General features: G+C 33.1%; 1 protein-coding gene across 1 annotated transcript; it reads right to left on the reverse strand.

The window, feature by feature from the left end:
* Positions 1-2,578: 2,578 nt before the first annotated feature.
* Positions 2,579-3,502, reverse strand: LOC149556302 (uncharacterized). The gene has a single exon (XM_089830520.1). The coding sequence runs from the start codon at positions 3,344-3,346 to the stop codon at positions 2,831-2,833; it is 516 nt and encodes a 171-aa protein (XP_089686646.1). The 5' UTR covers positions 3,347-3,502; the 3' UTR covers positions 2,579-2,830.
* Between the last annotated feature and the right edge of the window lie 18,590 nt (positions 3,503-22,092).

The raw sequence follows: 22,092 nt of genomic DNA on the forward strand, positions 1-22,092 counted from the left end.
TGCATAACCAAAAATGCTCAAATAACACTAAGGATAGATCAGATTTGCTAAGAGATTGATCTGCTGAGCAAGGCAGCAGTTATGGTCCAAACATGAGACATCATCTTTCAAGAAAATGTTCCTTCAAAAGAGATGTCCCTCCCAGCCATAAAGGAATGGATTAGGAGTGAAGATTGAAGGAGGGGAAATGCATCATGAATCATCACAAATCATACAATTCCCATCAGTAAATCAGCCTCAACAACACAATACACCAGCAAATAAAATATCACATATTCAGATCAAAAATTGAAGGAGAAATATAGAAAATTGGACATTTAACAAGTAATCAAATCAAATCAGTCATCTATTTCTAATTTCAAGTGGTAATGTAAAGATCATTACTTGGCTTTTACATATCACTGTTATATGCTAATAAACGTTAAATGTACATAAAAGTGCTACAACAGTCTGTAGAGTAATTGAGATGTATATGGTAATAAATAGTGCATATTCATAAGAGCACTGCACAAGTCCTTTGGAAGAGTAAATAAGGAATCAGCAAAAGGGCACCCTATTACATTGGCAAGTGGGGAGATCAGCTATTAGGGCACTCTATTGCACTATGAAACAGAGAGGACAGCTAAGGGTGTCCTATTCCAACTTCCCTTCAAACCCCTGTGTTGAGGACTATAGACGAACTTTGGCTCTCTTAAGGCACCCCACCATGCCTCATCATTGACTGGGATTCACATACAAATCAAATCTGCCACCTATTGATGTACATATGATTTCCCTATTCTAATAATGGATTTCCCTGTTTTATCTGGTTTGCTGAATTTGGGGCAAAAATATAGAGCGGACAAACAAGGGGACATTACATCCATTTGATTGTTAATGAATAGCTTTAAGTCATCATCTTTCAGACATAATATCTCATAGTTTTATTACTGAGGGATGAGATGTCATCCGTGTCTCGTTGTATTTTCGTAAAAAATGCAGCTTAATTGCATTTACAAAGTACATTTGACTTCTATTCAATTTTAAATCATAATGGATAGCTTTAGGCATTTGGCTTTCAGATATTCATTTGAATGCATTACTATGAAAAACATTCATGAAAATACTAACACCTATTAAAATCCTAAAGAGCTTATTCAAACCAGAACTATAAATAAATCCATAGAGATACCAATCCCAATCTAAACCATGAAAATTTTCATGAGTCTATCTGACCTTGATTTGAAAAATGGATATAATTATCCTCTATACCAATAAAACTATCCATGAAGACATCAACCCAATCTAAAGTGCAAACTTAGGCATGAAAATATCTATCCATGACTTCAAAGATGGATATTTTTATTCAATTGAAAAAATAGGAACTTGATCTGGAAAGCTGAGAACTCATTCCTGAAAATAGTTTCTAATTCTGTTAAAATATCCCATTTGTGGTCAGAGATGCTTGGATGAAAACGATAACCTTAATTTGGAACACCAAAAATTAATCTATCAAGAATCCCAGAAAAATGACAAATCTACTTTAAAAACCAAGAATTCAAAAACGAAAATACCCCAACAGAATCAGAATCATATTAAATATGTAATTTGAAACAATGCATTTTTTAAAATCTACAAGCAGCACATGCACTTGACAGAACATTAAAAATAAACAAAAAACTGTATTAATATCCAAAGAGATAAAACTGATTGAAGCAAAATTAACACTTGATATAAGAGAAAACATTTAAATGTTCTGTAAATACATGTGTTACCCTATAATCATTGGTATATGTTTGCTTAAACAGAAACTGTAAAGTGTAAACCTTAAACCTTATAATTACAATAAGCATAAACCTGTTGAACATTAATGTGAGTTAAAACCAGGACAACTTTTTATAAGTCGCACCTCCCCTATACTTTTATAATTTAACCAATAAAAGCCTGTAATTAAACTATAATTTTTAAGATTGGACATTTTGCCTAAGATTTGGAACTTATAAAAGAACTAGTCCACTTCAATATTCAATTCAAAATCATAAAACAAATTCCATCAAGGCATCGACCATGACTTGGAGTCCATAGCAATCACTCACTGCAGAATCAGAAAGCTATGTAGAAAAAAGTAAACCGAAGGTTCAAATATATTAAATTCCTGAATGAGAATCGAAAAATATCCTCGAAGTTCTCACCATGACCGTGCAACTGAGACTTAAACCACAAAGCACCAGATAAAACAGATCGTGAAATTAAATGTAGGAGAAAAAAAAAACTTGCAAACCTACACAACTCGTAAACTTAAAGATTTGTTCAAACCGTAAATATTGCACTGGATTAGCAAGAAAACGCTATGAATATTCAGACAAAATCGGTACTAAGAAAACTATTTAATTCGCAACCAGAAAAGCATCTCTAATGACACGAATGTAAACAAAAATAATTTCGATCCCAGAAACAGAGTACAATCAATCCAGAATCAAAAACACAAAGACCTTTACACTTGCCCTAATTGTAAATCATTCAACTCACTCTAATAATCACTTTAAATCTGCCTTAATATATCCTTCAGAAAGTTACTAGAGACAGAGACAGAGACAGAGACAGATTAAGAGGAACAATATTATGAGATCGTCTCGAATATGAAGAGCTTTCACAATTAAATCAAACCAAATACGATCATATTTAGAAACAAGATCGTTCGACAGATTTGTAACGTTCGTTTCCACCACAGCTTTATCACCAACATAACTAAAGATTCAACATCGAACCGTAAAAATATATAAAACCTATTATGCAATAACGATGAATCTAAACAGTCCCGATAAAATCATACGCGGTGGTTAAATTTACCTCACCGCTTGGACGCCAGATTAATATTTCTGCACAGAATCCGGGCATTTACGGCATCGGCCTTCTCGATAAGCTCCTGCAGCACAGACCCTTCCGGTCGCTTGGGCGGCTTCTCCTCCGAGAGTCGCTGAAAGTAATTGCCGTAAACATATTCGAGTCTGAAACCCTTCTCCTCGTCATAGAGCATAATATGGCCGTGCCACTGCCACACGCGGTAATTGGACTCCGGGCGTTCGGTGCAGCCGACGCAGATATGGTTTTCGCCGACCTCGACGGATTGGCCAGAATTCGGCTTCAAAGTGTCGCCTTTGCCGCTCAGAATTATGCGGATGACCTTCTGCTCGAGCTTGGCGGCCTCCTTAGCCAGCTTGGGCTTCCCATCGTCTTCAATGACTTTGTCGCAGGCATTCGCTATGAGGGCATCCGTGTCCAGATATGGCGGCCGCATTTGCAGCTTCTCCATTAGATCAGCGAGAGTTGCTGCGTCCAGAGGGGATTTGGGGCTGGACTTGGACATTTTTCAGCAAATTCTTAACTAGGGAAACCTCGAAATCTCCTGAAAACCCTAGAAATCGGCGTTGGTATCATTTATAAGGACATGAGGAAATAGGGCTTTATGGAACAGGGGCTGTAAACCCTTAAACCCTCGAAGAATCGGATAAACCCTTGCGTGGAGTTGACTGGATTTGGCCGATTTGGGATATTCTAGGCCGTTAGTTAATCTACGTGGATGTATGGAGAGGTTCGATTGGTTGTGGAGGGATAATTATTTGGAGATTTTATTTTCTTAAAAAATGCCCACAACAAAACATGCCTGTTTGTTTTGTGCAATTGAACGGAAATTGGTAGGAACAAATTCGTAAGGGCCCGTTTGGTTCTTGGAAGATGACATGAATTGGCTTTTTCAAATTCTAGATTTGAAAATTTGTACGTTTATTTCAAAATTTGCAAAATGGGATTAGCATACGAGACTTCCAATTTTGCCTCGAAACCAGGTTTTCCAACTTCCTACTAGCAAGTAGGAATTGAAAATCAAAACCTGAGTTTGATTTTTAAGGAGTGTAAAAACAATAGATTGAACTACTTTTTGAAATTTGCCTTCAACTCCAAGCTTACGCAAACAGTTTAAGTAAAATCTCAAAAATCGGAATGAAGAATGCAAAACCTTGATTTGGCTAAACCAAGATTTGTAAAAAATCGAGTTTTTTAAATTCCACGAACCAAACAGACCCTAAAAGAAAATTAGTCTTTACTATGGATGGGTCAAATCGTAATTGGAATATAGAGTTTTGAATTCTGATTTTAGTTTGAAATGGGGATTTGTTAATTTTGGGTGGAATTAGAATTGTCAATTGAAATTGGAATAAAAACTATTTTTCATTTTTCCTATTCAACAAATTCTAATTTTGAATTAATAACAAACCCACTATTGACAAATTCTAGATATAAGTCAAATGGGGCATTTGCTAATTCGAACAGCCAAAGGAGCCCTAAAGTCTTTTGAAGGTTAAACATGATTGGGCTTGAACAACATACATTAAGTTTTGACTATTTAGGTAATTATGGGGCTCAATCTTTTTTTAAACATTTTCGCTTAATTGGGCATTATTGTTAATGTTTCTATTTATAAGATTGTTGTTTGCATTTATGTGGTGGTTGTTCTTTTGTGTGTTGATGAATTGCTGAAATACAAAATTTGGAAGTAGGGTTTTCACATGAGCATGAACTACTTGTAACTTCATGATTGCAAGATATACACAAAATTGGATTTGTTTAGAAGGCTTCAACAACTTTCAAGCAAATGTAATTTGTATGTTTAAAGTCAAAGCTCTACATATCATCTAGTGAAAATGGAGTTTGTCACGCTTTTTCAAAATTCCAATGTAGTTTTTCCTACAAATTGTTTGCATTTTGTCTCAATGTCATTGTCAAGGTTGAATCTCTACAACTACAATATTGTCAATTTTTTCATTGAAGCATATGGTGTAGAAAATAAATTTGTTTGTTGATATTATGGCATATTTTAATTGTCTTTCATTTGGCAAGTATGGAACCAAATTCTACAAGCTTTGTCAACATACTCTTTGCCTATGTCAAATGAAATGTTGGAAGAGGGTATGGACATCAATAAAGCATATTGGATGGATAAACTTTCTTAGGTGTTGTAGTTATAGTTGTCCTAGTTGACATGTGTGCAAAATGTGCAAGAACAAACAAGCCACTTGGGTTGTGACAACATGCCTACAAGAAATGTTGTGAAATAGAGTGTGGTGTAATTGTCTATTTGTATTTTTTGAAATTAGCATATCTATTGAAATTATGAATTCAATACATTGACATGTTTTCTAGAAGGCCAGTTTGTTCCATGACAATAGCTTAAGTTGACATTGTAGACATGTGAATCTGATTAAAATTATTATAATCAAATTTAGTTCTCTTACTATGGTGTTTTAATTAAATATTCTTGTGTCAACTCCTAATTAATTAAATAATGCAACCATGTCTATTTAATTAATTAATACCCCTTCCTCTATTAATTTTTTTTAATCAATAAAAGGTTGAAGCCATTTAATTTATACTAAAGAAATAAAATACAAAGTCTTTGTTCAAACAAGCAATGGTAGGAAAGAACGAAGAAGAAAACTTTTAATTTACCCCTAAACATAAGTCCTATACATAAATATAGAAATTAAAGGGGCATACCCTAGTTTACAAATTTTAGTGAAGGGCATAACCCTCCTTTTCATCATATTTCATTACAAACGTCTTTCCATCATTTATTCCTTTGGATATTATAAGATTATATACAAGTGCCCCTTAAGTAGTTGGGCTCTTAGGAAGGCATTCCTTCCTTTACATCTTTATTGAAAATGACCCTTTATATAAGTTTGCAAAGAGATATGAATTCATCAAAGGTTCTTTTGAATTATAACCGGAGCCAAGTAGCGAATTCTAGCAAATTTGATAATGATTTCTAATTACCTTCATGGATTAATATAGTTACTAGGCATGGCTTGTTGTAATGTTGAAAATAATGGTGAATAGTTTTTTCATCTCTAATTAACAAGTTTTCACATATTTAATTCTATAAGCTCCTTTATTTGGCATAACTCTTCCTCTATTAATTGAAAAAAATACTATTATTTGATTTAGTTAGTTCTCTTAACCCCCTTTCTTCCTCCTTTGATTAATAATTTGTATTTAATCAATTTAAGCACATGGCTCCTAACTTTAATACCTAGATTTACCTTTCCCAAACCACCTAAACTTTGGTTCTAACATAAGCTGGCTCATTCACAAAAATTAATCTCACTTAATTAGTTAATTACACTTGATTAAATAACTTAATCCTCCACTCATCATCTCTCTTCCTATCACATCCTCAAAAATCTCCCACTTTCCCTCTAATCCTAGTCTAATTAGTCCCTAAACATTTGCACAACTTTAATTATGATTATTAAGAGGTCCTAACGCAACTAGAGTTAACTCGTTTCACATCTCCTCCAATCCCAGCTCCCTCCCCACTTTTTAACCTTTAAACTCCCTTACACCTTGTAATGCCTACCCCTAGTTGACTTTTCTTGTCATATTGTCAGATTCTTTTAGGCCAATTTTCTAATTATGTTGTATGATTATCAGTACTTGGTTATCGAATTGTTTAGATGTTATTTCATACTCAGTTGATTTATGTGATGAGTTATTTAGTTATTTCAGTTATTTTAAGATTACTTTGATGATGATATATGTATGTTCATACACTGATTGCAGTTATTTCATGATGTTAGATAGATGGATTAGTTATATGCAGTTTCTATGGTTACTTACCCCATACTTGCATGTGTATGGTGTGTGTATCTGTTTTACTTTATGAGTGGCATTCTTGATGTGGTTGAAAGAGGGAGTCATACTCACTTGCTCGTTAGGATCTACATGATGTACCACTCCCCACAATTGCCTTTTTAGTTAGAATATATGAGTATGTACATGTGTGGATTTTATGCAGATTGCAGGTACCAGATATTGATTTCCCTAAATTGTCAGGATGAGCATACCCTATCACAATATCTCAATAGTATAAGTGGGGAGATAACTCTTGAGTCCAAATCCTAACCTAAACCAATTGTCCTAAAAAGTAGGACAAGTATTTGAGTTGTTAACCCGTCTGAATTCATCAAGTGACATGAATTCATGATTTTGACCCTGGAGTTTGATTATGTTCTTTGTCATCAGTTGAGCTGTCGTATTTGGTTTTGTGGGTTTGTGATGATTTTTTGTTATAATTAAATCAAATTAAAAGATAATTTAACAATTTAATTTGATGGAAATTCTATAAAGAAAAATCAATATTTAATTATATTTAATTAATTGAGAAATTAATTAAATAATAAATTTTATTAAAGTCCTAATTTTGGCTTATTTAGATTTAATTTAATAATTATTACTTGGGAGTTTTATTTTTAATAATAAACACTAAATAATATTATTAGTTGAATTAATAAATATATTATTATAACGTCTAGAGAGAGAAAACATAAATTTAATAAAGTTTATTTTAACTAGTATAGATATCTTAAATAAATCTATCTAAAGAAATGTCGATAGATATCTACTATAAATTGATTAAATTTTAATTACTACACCCAAAACTATTTATATTTAACTAACTCCATTTATTTTATTTTTTGAACTAACTTAAGCTTTTTATTTAAATTCCTAAATAAATTTGATGTTTATATCTCCAAATATTATAATTTTAATAAATATTTGATGGGTGTCTATTAATTAATTTAAAATTTGTACTATGTTTATACTTCAATTTAAGATTTAGCGTGTAGATGGGTGTCAAATTTAACCTTAAAAAATAAAAATTAACATTAACACACTCACACCATCCCTCTCCACCTATTGTAAAATGCCTATCAGCATTAATTAAATTGCATAAAGCTTACGCATGAAATTAAAATATAATAAATTAATTAAAGAGAGAAAGAAAAATATTTAATAAAGATATTTTAATTAAATGGCAAAAAGGTTGTGCATAAATATAAAAATATAATAAAATAAAATAAAAATAAAGATCAATGAGTCTTCTTGGTGACTGCATAATCGAAGCCCTAAATTTAGGGGAGAACTCTTTATTAGAGATCTAGAGCTCATTTTGCAATTACACAGGTTTGTGGGAGCTGATTTTTGAGAAGAGGGTTTTCAAAAGAGAAGGAAATTCTTGTGTGTGTGGTTTTAGCATCAGATCCAGGTAGGATCTTGTGTGTTTGTGCAGTAGTTGCTCGCTCTTGATTTCTCTGTCTTCTCTGTGTTTGCGAATCTGTTTTTAGAATTGAATCGATTTGAAAACCCTTGTATGTGATTTTATCGTTCTTCATCTGAGAAACCTCTGTATATGAATTGAATCTAAAACCCTTGTATGTGATTTTATCATTCTTCATCTAAGAAACCTTTGTATATGAATTGAATGTGAAACGCTTATTCGTGATATTATTGTTCTTCATTTTGAGATTATTTGTATACGAATCGGAAATATGAAACCCTTGTTTGTGTTTTTATTGCTCTTTGTTTTCAAAAGCATCTGTAATGAATGGAGGGATTGAAACCCTTGTTGTTAATTTGAGGTTTCGTAAATGGATTTGTTGAAATCGGGATGTGGGTTTTGAAAACAAAACCAATTTTGTTATAGATGTTGACTACTTAATTTGGATTCTATACTAGGATTGTATTGGTAATTTATCAAAAATATATATATATTTATATAATTACCACAATAATTTATAATTACTGTGATAATTATAATATTATAATATAAAAATAAATAAGAACATAAAATTAATTAAAAACGAGGGGGGCATGTGTTTGTTTGTTTTATTAAATAAATTTCTTATACACACACACACACACACATACATACATATGTATATGTATGTATATATATATGTATATGTATAGATATACATATATATACATACATATACATATGTATACATAGATATGTATACATATCTATGTATACATAAATATAAGTATAAATAAGTATTAAATAAATAAATAAGTATAAAATATATATATATATGTATATATCTATATATATTTTATACTTATTTATTTATTTAATACTTATTTATACTTATATTTATGTATACATAGATATGTATACATATCTATGTATACATATGTATACATATCTATGTATTTATGTATACATATGTATATATAGATATATACATTTTTAAATTTTTTTTATACTTATTTACTTATTTATTTATTTAATGGTGAGTGAGAGCCACCACCTCCCACCTCGCTTCTCCTCTTATATGCTTTCTATTAGAATTTTGGCTACCACGTGTGGTATAAACACTGTCGTGGGCAAGCCAAAGGATTGTCGCAAACAGACTGGGTACTGCCGCAGCAGATCTAAGGCTATCATGAGCAGTTCTGGTTTGGTCGGTGGGCCTAAAACGTATTTTTTATATAAAATTTTAATTTATTAATATTTTAAATTATTAATATTTTAAAATTAATATTTTTAATATAGTTTATTTTATTATTAATTAATTTAGTTAATATAATTTTTTATTATTATTAATTAATTTAATTAATATGAAATGTAATTAGTAATTTTTAAATAATTTTTATTATATTATTAAATAATAATTATAGTTATTAATAAATTAGTATAATTTTATTAATAACTTTATAATTATTATTTTGAATAATTTAAAAATTATTATTTAATAAATGCATTAGTGTTATTAAGTTAGTTGTAAGTTGTGTAGTTTGGTTTAAATGGAGTTTTAATGTTAAATCAACTAGGTTTAATTAAACTATTTATTTTGAACTTATTGATTGATTTATCTAAGTGAATCTGATGAACTTCTGGGGTTACATTGTTAAATGATGTATGTAAATTGGAACCCTATTTGTATATCAAAAATGTTATACAAAAATGAAGAATGAAACCTTGATTATATATCAAACTTTTGTGCTTTGAAAACCAAATGATCTATGAAAACAATTTTTAAACTTCTGATGAAGTCTATGAAGTATCTTGTGTTGGGTTTCGAGTTTAACTTAGTAGTTTTGATACTTTGGTAATGAAAACTAGAATCTTGTTTATACATCGAATGTTCTTGTGTTTTGAAAACCCTATCAAAATATAATACTTTGAAAAGACAAAAACTGTTAACTAGTTATTTATTGATTGTTGTGTTTTGATAACGAATCGAACTATGTAACAATATTTAAACAACTTTATATGAATTAGTTGAATCGTCTAGGATTCTAGTGAACTCAGAAACCATAGTGAATATGGTTGCTAGAGGAATGGAAACTGAAAGGAAAACATGAAACCTAATTGGAATTGAAAACTCTATCAACCGCAATAATTTGAAATGGAAAACTGAAACCCTAGTTTTGAACATCGAATCTTGTGCTTGAAAACAAAAAGAAGAATTTGAAAGCCCAGAAGTAAAAATTAAACTTGTGTGTTTTCCCAAAACCTAATGAATTATGAAGATGAATTTTGTATGCACTCTTTATGATGTGTAGTTTACTGTTATGGGTTTCAAGGTTAACTTAGCTTTGACCAGTTAAGATGTTTACCAAAGGCTTGAGAGTTTTGTTCTATGATGTCATGATGATGTTTTGATTATGATCTTTTATACCTAACCATGGTGATGAGTCATGTGTGTGATATGATGATTATGATCAAATATTTTGATGTGCTTTCTAGTTTCTTGTGTGGGACTAAGGTGAATGGTGTGACTTTCCTAATATAACCTTTGAGTCTTCGATCAGTTATCCTTGATTGCTTCCCAGTTGCTTGTATAGGACTGAGGTGATTAAATAATTTTTTTTGGTGATGTCATGTTATGGCATGGATTTGGTTTATGTATACTTGATTTTGGATCAGTCCTGTTAGAATGATTGTATTGGTGGAATCTATGATCATGATTAGCGCATTCCAGTTGGTTGTTTAAGAACTGATGTGCAGTTAATGGTCATTTGAGATCTTTGCTTTTATTAAAGTTAGGGTAGGTTATATGTATGTCATGTTGGGAAGTGCTTGCAATGGAGGTTGAGGCCCTAAAGAGGCTAGTGGGTAACCCATTGTAGGTTATTTTAATAAGCGATAACATTTCATTAAATGGGTTTTAAATGAATTAAAAAGAGTTATTATTTTTCCTCGCCCATGCCTCGAGTGCTAGTACAGGCTAGGATGAGTAGAAAGGATGCTTGGTTATGACCTTGCTTCGTTAGTATGCCTTGTCTGTACGAAAGGATACTAGTGCCACATAGAGACACTAGGGGGCTAGAGTATTAAAAGACTTCCAAGGTAACCTTAGAGTTTGCTCATGCGATGACGCTTGCCCACTTACATAGTAGATTTCCTATATGTCTGTGTTATCTCTAGGATTAGTTGATACTTATGTCTTGGAACCCTTTGAGATAGTTTTCTTTTAGGTGTTTCCTTGACTTAGATGTTGGTTTTGACTTGTGTTGTTGATATATGTATGAGACTTGAGTTTATCACCTCTGTGCGATGGAAGTGGACCTTTTTGTGTTTCACGAGGTCAGGTGGTAGTGCATTTTATTATATCATTGAGATCCGACTGTTGGATGTCATTGCTAGATGTATCTGTGTCATTGATTCTTTCTATCTAGTCTTATATTTCTGTTGGATGGTTATACCTTGTTGTATTGTACTTGATTATCAAAGATCTTATGAGATGTTGTATATTACTGATGATGTATATTCTTTGAGCTTATCATGCCATGTGACTTGTATAGTGGATGATTAAGCATTTCTAATTATGCCAAGTGGCATCCTGTAATTGTATATTATTTAAATGGATTTGTACTTGTAGTTATTCTTTAATGTGGATGTGTTATATATTGGTTTTAATATTAATTAAACTTAAATGTGATTCAACCTCATGGGACCCTTAAGAAGTGCAATATGTTTTATGGAATGTGTTTATGTGTATGATATTGCTTTTGCTATATTATTCTGTTGTTGTTAAGTTATTGTCTTTCAAAAAAAATGTTTGACAAACTTAGTGAAACTTTAGGTTAATTTCTTTTGGGTTCCCTGGCGAGACATTACACACCCTCAACATATCCTTGCACATTTGTCTTCCATTCCCTATGTCCAAAATGGTCACAGTCCTCAAGACTTGACCTTTGAGGATTTGGGACAAGATGTGCCCTTATGGCAGATCTTATCCTTCTCCCATGTCCTCTCAACCTCTTTCATTTTGACACTTGTCACAGAAATATGAGATAGAAGTAGCAAAATTCATATGCTTATCTCTTCGTGCATATTGGTCGCTGCTCATATTTGCATCTTAAACATCAATTTGACCCTCTCCTTGACTATAAATTGACCCCTCATTCCTTCACAAATTATCTACCATTTCAAGAAAAGTTACCATGTCCCTTTGAGAATCAAAAAGCAAGATTAATAGCCTTGTAATGCCAAAACCATTCTAAAATCCAATTGAAACTTGAGTAATGTTTCATTGAGCACACATATCCAATCTTGGACAAAGTTGTGCACAAAGAGAAGCTTCTTGAGAGCAATGGGGTTTGCATCCATTTGGGTTTTAATTTATGCTTTTCTTAATATATTGTTTTGATTTTATTAGTGGAATGTTTTAGCTCACAATTGCATTACAAGTTAGACTAATATTTTCATTGCATACAAACTTATTTAGCAAAAATTCTTATTTCATTGTAGCAAGTCTTTGTTTGACATGTTTAGATAAGGTCTTCCTACCATTATAACACATTTGTATTTATATATAGTGGCTAATAACTAAAGTGAGTTAGTAATTTTTTTGAATTTTACAATAATTACAATAAATTATCTACCCTTTATGCAAATTCCTATTTGAATTTTACAAAGAAAATGAAAAAAATTGGAACAAACAAAAAACCATGATTATTTTATGAGTGAATACTCATAACTTTCAAGAAAAACATTTATCGATTAATCACTTGCAAATCATAATCATATTTAACCAACTGTATTCTTGAAATTAATACAATTGGGACTTCATAAGTGTATTTATCAAAATAATAATTTATGTCTTGTTGAAGAAACATAGATTGATCAAGTCATTATGCCTTATTTTATAATTTTAGTGATGGATAAGTGCTCTTACCATGTTTTGTGTGCAAAATATAACGAAACAACAAAACATCTGGACCATGAAACACATCTATAAGAAGTGTGGTCAAATGGATTGTATTAATTGTAGGATATGCACTAAACATATAGTTAAAAAGGTTTTACAAACTTTCAAAAAAAAAATTTTCTCCTTGTGAATCCGAATTCCATAACCTTTGTTAGCATCCTATCTATGTATGCCAAAATAAGAGCTTTTGATCAATGACATAGACATCCATCAAAACATAATGGAAAGAGGAATTTGTTCAAAATTTGTAGTTATAATTACTCTAGTAGACATGTATGCAAAATGTGGAAGAATAAACACAATGTGTGAACTCTTTAACATAATATTGCACATTGACATCATCTCATGAAATTCCATTATGCATAGGTTATATATAAAATCAAATTCTTAAACAAAGGATATAAAAACTCTCAAGCAAATGCAATAATGATAAATTAGTATTGTGGTCTAGAAGTGGAGCAAAAAATATATTGTTTTAACAATTCTTATGCCTATATTATTGGTGTTCAATTGTTTATGATTATTTTAAAGATTTATTTTTTATTTTAATTATATTTATATCTTTCTTTCTTTTCTTTTTTTTCATCTTGGGTTTCTTTGTTTTGATCACGTAACCTTGTTCTAACATTTGCAATTTATTTAGCTCCAATACAATAAAAATTTAATAAATTATCGATAATAATGTGTAGTGTACATAAATGACGCAGTGAGAATTCGGGGGTACCCCTACAAGAGGTAATTTGGATCCTCGCAAATAACCACATAGCGAAAACACAACATAAGAGACCAAATCTAATACCAATTCTCAACACTTTATTCATAAAAAACTATTTACATGCAATATGCCTGGCTGTAAGGCCTTCCAAGTTAGGGCCAAATACAATAGCAATTATAAAAAAAAATATGCAAGATCCATCAAGATCCAATCCCAACACTAGCTACTTTAGATCCACACTTTGGTAGAAACCTCCAAGGAAGATCTCAACTTGTGCTTGCAAGCCCACCAAGCAATCTCCTTATTTCCCAAGTCTCAGCTACTAGCCCTTCTCAAAATTCACTCTTCTGCCATATCCTCTTCTCCAAGCTAGATGAATCATGACTAAAGACTCCACAAAACCCCCTACTCATACCCAACTAAGCCACAATTCGGCCTAGCCCAATACAAATCAAAATAAACCCTTACATTAAATTCCCATGCAAGCCACAAGTCGGTTGCAATGTAAATTAAATGCACAAGGTTGACCCATAGGCAACTCAATTAACATAGAACCAAGACTAGACTTAGCATTAGAGAAACTATGTCAAGTATCAACAACTTTTCCAAGCATAACCAAGCCCTTCATCGACCAAGCCAACTCAGGAAACACTACTATCGAGTTCCCAACAAAAACCAAGCCATAGTATACATTGAGTTCCTTCTTTGATGACTGACTCCCTTCAATAACTGAGCTACTCAATTAATACAACAAGCATGAACTGATGCAAGAGCATCCTAGGCTTTCCTGCAATCTTACATGTTTTGAGGGCTTTGGTTAAGTGTAGAGGACCATCGAGCTTGGATTTTTGTGGAGTTATGTTTTCATAGTTAGGGATGTGTTGGAGAAAAATTGGAGAACCTTTCCTCATGATTGCATAGAGATTGGATGGATTGAGTTGAAGTTTGAATTATTTTTACCTTGTTGTTGGAACTGTGTTTTTTTGCTTTATGGGTGCATGTTGCAGACCATGTAACTAATTATTATTAATGAATGAGAGGTTGTGAACTTCAACTATTGAAGAGGGCCTAGATTAATTCCTTATATCAAGAGTGCAAGTCCTAATTCATTATAGGTTGGGAGATATGGCAATTCTCCCAAAGTATCAATTTCTAGTAGTTTTGCGCGACAGTCTATTATACATGACTTTCAAGATGGATGCACACTTTTCCTTGGGTAATGAGTCTTTTTACACTTAAGGGGTTGTAGAGGACCTAAATTTCTATCTATGATTTGAAGCTTGAGTTCTAATTCAATTGGATCTAGGAGATATTGTTATTTTACTCGGATATCGATTTCTAGAAATTTAATTACTATTGCAGGCCGACTTGTGGCATTTAATTTATGTATTTGTATTTAATTTGTGTTCTAGGCTGACTTATGGCTTATATTGGAATAATTTTAAGGATTTGAGCAAATAAGCCAATCAAATCCACAAATCCTTCGAATCCCTGCATGCAAAAACCTGTCACAGAAGAAAAAGACGAGAAGAGGCAAGGGTTTGCCAAAAAAATGGAGATAGAAGAAAAGTTGCTCTCAAATGAAAAATGCATAAGAGATAATGAAAAAAGTACAATGCTCAACCTTATAAAGGTGAGATAGAAACCCTAAACTAAAAAACTAGGTTGCACATTATTAATTAATAATTAATTAATAATGCACCTAAATGAAGCTTAAGTGACTAGAGTAATAGAAACTTATATAATTAAATCAATATGATTTAATTAATAAGTATAAATTAAAAAATACTCTAATATAATTAGGGGTCTTATGGAGTATTTTAGTCATTATTGAGTTAGGAGGGAATGAAAGGTAGATGCAAACTTGAAGAGCTAGAGTTGGGGCTTAGGAACTAGAGGATCTCTTGGTGGACCTAAGGGTGTAGGTGTGGATTCTTCTTGGTGTTCTTATCTAGTTGTGTATTTGGAATAGTTGAGACTGGGTTTTGTAAGTTGGATCTTGTAGAATTGATTGTGTTTTGTAATTTTTGTTTGTATTTGACCCTAACTTGGAAGGCCTTACAGTCGGGCATATTGCATGTAATCAGTTATATATCTATGAATCAAGCATTGTAATTTGGTATCATATCTTGTATTGTTATTTCTTGCTATTGTGTTTCTATTGTGTGACTATATTGTTTGAGGCTAGGACACCTCCTCTGGGGATACTCCTGCCTTGTACTGGTTCAAGTGATATCAAAGCGAAGCTTGTTCTTGAGTGTGTTGACAGATCGCCGAAGCTAAGGCAGTTTACACCAGGATATGCAAAGAAGGTTGATCTTGTGGTTGATTATTCTTCTGGATTGGTGGATTTGTTGCTTAAGGTTTGCTAAAATTTTGGAAGATTCCTCCAAGAAGATTAGACCCTAGGGCAATTGATGATCTTAGTGATTTTGTGGAAGAATGGATCTCAGAGAAGATGAGAGCAGAGTTCAGATATGAGATCGCATTGATTAAGAGTGACATGATTGTTGAAATTGTAAGTGCTTTAGGTAGTGCACCTAGACATGTGGGTATTGAAGACGGTTACAAGGAAGTTTTTGAAGACTTTGAAGCTACTGGATCTAGTGGTGAGGACATAACTGATCATGTGGAGAGACCTATTGGAACTGGGTTGGTCGTGGATCTCAGTTGAAGTTGAAGCATAAGATAGAGGTTTCTAATTTCTCAGGTACTTTGAATCCTAAAGACCTGATTGATTGGATTGGTGGATTGGAAGACTACTTTGAGCTTGAGGATATTGAAGATCCACTTAGTGTGAGGTTGGCACAAACTAAGTTGAAGGGACATGCTGCTCTTTGGTGGAAGGAACTACAAAGAGACAAAGAAGAGGAAGGTGAGATGAAGATCACTAGATGGAGATTGATGGTGACTAAACTAAAGGTTAAGTTCATTCATGTTGATTATGAACTTGAGTTGTTTAAGAGATTGCAAAATCTGAAACAGAAAGATATGACTGTGAAGGATTATATAGAGGAGTTCTACAAGTTGACTATTTGGTCTGGGCATAGAGAATTGTCAAAAGAGAAGGTAGCTTGGTATATTAATGGTTTGAGATTCAATATTCAAGATGAGGTTGGTATGCTAAATATTTATTCAATTGAGGATGCTTATCACTATGCTTTGAGAGTAGAGGAGAAGCTAAAGAGGAAGAATCAAGGTAATTCTCGAGGGAAGGAGAAGTAGGATAGTTCAACAAAAGCTAAACCAAAAGTAGAAGATGAACCAAAACCTGTTGAAAAAAAAGGAGGATAGGTGGAGTTGGGTTCAGAGGTAATTGTTTCAAGTGTGGTCAAGAAGGGCATAGATCTTTTGAATGTCCGATTGGGAGGACAACTGCTATTGTGAATGAGGTTGCAGTCCAAGATAGTTAGCCTGAGCAAGGAGAGAGTTTGTTGGCTTGATGAGTACTAATTGGTGAGAGGACATTGGATTTTTTTTAGAGGACTAGTTTGTTTAAGACTTATTGTAAGTCTAGTGGCAAAATCTACAAGGTGATTGTGGATGGTGGTAGTACTTATAACCGTGTTGCTGAAGAGATGGTTTAAAAACTTGGTTTGAAGAGAATGAGACATCCTTATCTTTATAGGATTAGTTGGTTGCAAGGTGAGCATGCTTTGGAAGTGAAGGAGAAATGCCTTGTTGATTTCTAGATTAGGCAATATAAGGATCAAGTGTTGTGTGGTGATATTGTGGCTATGAATAGTTGTCATGTGTTACTTGGCAAACCTTGGCAGTATGATTGCAAGGTTGTGCATGATTGTGTGAGGAATGTGTTTACTATTAAGAAAGATGGTAGGAAGTTTTCCTTGATTCTTTTGCAGAATGAAGAGCTCAATAGGAAGAACTTGAGTATTGGCAGTCGAGTTGAGTTGGCAAATTCTGAGAAGGTTAGAGATCAGCATGGATGGAAAACCTATGGAACAACTGTGGTGGCTGTGAAGAAGAAAAAGAAAAACAATGGAAATAGTGTGCAAGTTGAAGACTTGGAGGATGTGTATGTGAAGAACCAATTTGGGATTTATTTTTTGAATCCCAAAAGATGTTCTTCCAGTTACTAGAACATCTTTTCGAACCTAGGGTGTATGGTGCAGGAGCATCCTAGGGTTTCCTACAATCCTGCATGTTTTGAGGGATTTAGTTAAGTGTTGAGGAGCATCGAGCTTAGATTATGGTGGATTTATGTTTTCATGGTTAGGGATGTGTTGGAGACACGTTGGAGAACCTTTCCTTGTGATTGCATAGAGATTGGATGGATTGAGTTGAAGTTTGAATTGTTTTTACCTTGCTGTTGGAATTGTGTTTTTCTAGTTTTTGGGTTCCTGTTGCAGACCATGTAACTAATTATCATTAATGAATGAGAGGTTTTTCACTTCAGGGATTGAATAGGGCCTAGATTACTTCCTTGTGTCAAGGGTGCAAGTCGTAATTCACTATAGATTGGGAGATATGGCAATTCTCCCAAAGTATCAATTTATGGCAATTTTGCGCGATAGTCTGTTGTACATGACTTTCAGGATGGATGCACACTTTTCCTTAGGGAATAAGCCTTTACACATTTAAGGGGTTGAGAGAACCTAAATTTATATCTATAATTCAAAGCTTGAGTTATAATTCAATCAAAGGAGATATCACAATTTTACTTGGATATCAATTTCTAGACATTTAATTACTGTTGTAGGCTGACTTGTGGCATTTAATTTATGTATGTGTATTTAATTTGTGTTTTGGGCTGACTTGTGGCTGAGATTGGTATAAGTAGGGGTCTTGTGGAGTCTTTTAGTCATTATTAAGTTGGGAGGGAATGAAGGATAGATGTGAACTTGAAGAGCTAGAGCTACAACTTAGGAACTAGAGGATCTCTTGGTGGACCTAAGGGTGCAAGTGTGGATTCTTCTTGGTGTTCTTATCCAGTTGTGTATATGGACTAGCTGAGATTGGGTTTTGAAATTTGGATCTTGTTGGATCTTGCAGAATTGATTGTATTTTGTAATTGTTGTTTGTATTTGGCCCTAACCCAGAAGGCCTTACAACTAGGCATATTGCATGTAATTAGTTATATATCTATGAATCAAGAATTTTCATTTGGTATTAGATCTTACGTTGTTTTTTTCTTGTTGTTGTGCTTCCATTATGTGTTTATATTGTTGGGGGCTAGGACATCTCCTTTGAGGATACTCCTGCCTTGCACTACATCATGAACAACTCAGTATTGATCAAGCCACACCTTTCCTTTGACCAAGTCCTCCAACTCCAAGGTCAAACCACACCAAGATTCAGGATTGGTAGCTAACCAAGGATGCTCCTACATCAAACACTCCAGGTTTGAAAAATATGTTCTTAATAGATGGAAGAACATCTTTTGGGATTCAACACATAAATCCCAAATTGGTTCTTTGCATACATATCCTCCAACTCCTCAACTTGTACACTCTTTCCCTTGATCTTCTTTTGCTTCTTCACATCCATCCTTAGTGTTCCATAGGGTTTCTTTCCACACTGATCTCTAACCCTCTCAGAATATGCCAACTCAACTCAGCTACCAATACTCAGGTTCCTTCTACCAAGCTCTTCATTATGCAAAGGAATCAGAGAATGCTTCCTACCACCTTTCACAATTGTAAACACATTCTTGACACAATCATGCACAACTTTGCAATCATACTACCAAGGTCTACCAAGAAACAAATTATAATTGTTCATGTCTACAATATCACACAACACTTGATCCTTATACTGCCTAATCTGGAAATCAACAGGGCACTAATCCCTCAGTTCCAAAGCATGCTCACCTTGCAACCAACCAATCCTATCAGGACAAGGATGTCTCATTCTTCTCAAACCAAGTTTTTGAACCATCTCCTTAGCAACGTGTGATATCCCCATTTTTGGACATATATAATTAAATAATAAATAAGTCCAATATATAAAGTTTATAATATTAAAATGATTAATAAAGTATGTAAACTAAAAATATAAATTATTATATATTATCATACATATGTATACACATTTAAAATAATATACTATTGAATATATATATATATATATATATATATATATATATATATATATATATATATTAATGATATTAGACTTATATTAATAATATATGTTATTAGACTTATATTAATGATATATTTTAATACAAATGCTATATTAATAAATGTATTATAATATAATATATACTTGATATGTTAATAATATAATTATTAATATACTTTATGACATAATATAACTAACCTTACTAATTAACACAACAATATTATTAATATAATTATTAATGAAAGGACGTGACTCTTATAATATATATATATATATATCAAATAAACTATGGAGGAAAAAGATCAGATAGGAATTATCACGAAGCCTTAGGGGAATAAAGAAGCAAATCAGATGAGAATATAATAAAAAAGATACAGATTGGAGAAAACCTGTAAATGTCCTAAAACGAAACATTACACAACAAGGTTATCATTACTACCACCATCCATAATCACCTTGCAGACTTTACCACTAGACTTACAATGAGTCCTAAAAAAATTAGTCCTTTGACAAAATTTTAGTGTCCTCTGACCAACCAGTACTCATTGAACTAGAAAACTCTCTCCTTGCTCAGGTTGACTATCATGGTCTTCAACCTCATTCACAATAGCAACTCTTATGTCACCAGCCTTAGGACATTCATAAGATATGTGTTCTACTTCACTACATCTATGACAAGTACCCTTAAACTCACCTCCACCTATCCTTCTCTTTTGATCAACAAGTTTTGGTTCATCTTCTGCACTTGGTTTAGCTTTTGCGAAGCTATCCTACTTCTCCTTCCCTCTAAAATTACCTTGACTTTTCCTCTTCAACTTATCTTTTGCCTTCAAGTCATACTGATAAGCATCCTCAACTGAATCAATCTTCAACATACCAACCTCATCTTGGATATTGAATCTCAAACCATTGATTTACCAATCTACCTTCTCCTTTGACAATTCTTTATGTCCAAACTGAATAGTCAACTTTTAGAACTCCTCTCTATAATCTTTCACAATCATATCTTTCCATTTCAAATTTTGCAACCCCTTGAACAACTCGAGTTCATAATCAACAGGAATGAACTTAGCCTTCAACTTAGTTACCATCAACCTCCATCTAGTGATCTTTATTTCACCTTCCTCCTCTCTATCTCTTTGAGGTTCTTTCTAGCAAAAAGTAGCATGTCCTTTCAATTTAGTTTGTGCCAACCTTACTCTTAGTGGATCTTCAATATCCTCAAGCTCAAAGTAGTCTTCCAATTCACCAATCCAATCAATCAGGTCTTCAAGATTCAAAGTACCCAAGAAAATAGAAACCTCCATCTTATGCTTCAACTTCAATTGAAATCTATGCGTAGCAAGTTGACCATCCCTATTTCCCATAGGTCTCTCCACACAATCAATTTTGTCCTCACCACTCAATTCAACAGCTTCAAAGTCTTCAACAACTTCCTCATAACCATCTTTATTACCCAGATGCTAAGGTACACCACCTATAGCACTTATGATCTCAGCTATCATATCACTCTTCATTAGTATCATCTCATATCTGAATTATGCTTTAATCTTCTCTAAGATCCTCACTTCCACAACATCATAGAGATTATTAATCGCCCTAGGTTCCATTCTTCTTGGAGGAATCTTCCAAGGTCCTTGGAAAACACAAAGCAATACATCCACCAATCCAAAAGATCAATCAGCTCCACAAGATCAACTTTCTATTCTAGCCTTCACCCAAGTCTTGGTATAAACTGCCTCAACTTTGGGGCTTGGTCTACACACTTAGGAACAACTGTGCTCTGATACCATCTTACGCAATGATAATCTAAGGGTACCCCTATAGGAGGTAATTTGGATCCATGCAAATAACCATACAATGAAAACACAACACAAGAGACCAAATCTGATACCAATTCTCAACACTTTATTCATAAAATAATTGTTTACATGCAATATGCCCGGCTGTGAGGCCTTCTAGGTTAGGGCCAAATAGAATAGCAATTACAAAACAATAACGCAAGATCCCTCAATGTCCAATCCCAACACTAGCTAGTACAGATCCACACTCTCATAGAAACCTCCAAGGAAGATCTCAACTTGTGCTTGTAAGCCCACCAAGCAATCTCCTTGTTTCCCAAGCCTTTACTACTAGGCCTTCTCAAAATTTCCTCTTCTTCCACATCCTCTTCTCCAAGCTAGATGAATTGTTACTAACGACTCCACAAGATCCCTACTTATACCCAACTAAGACACAAGTTGGCCTAGCCCAATA

Source organism: Cupressus sempervirens, chromosome 5 (genome assembly GCF_028749045.1).
Source record: "Cupressus sempervirens isolate cs-2001-9-10 chromosome 5, ASM2874904v1, whole genome shotgun sequence".
NCBI classification, from domain to species: domain Eukaryota; kingdom Viridiplantae; phylum Streptophyta; class Pinopsida; order Cupressales; family Cupressaceae; genus Cupressus; species Cupressus sempervirens.

Coding starts and splice junctions, on each gene's coding strand:
- LOC149556302 (XM_089830520.1), bottom strand. CDS start 3,346: ATGTCCAAGTCCAGCCCCAAATCCCCTCTGGACGCAGCAACTCTCGCT.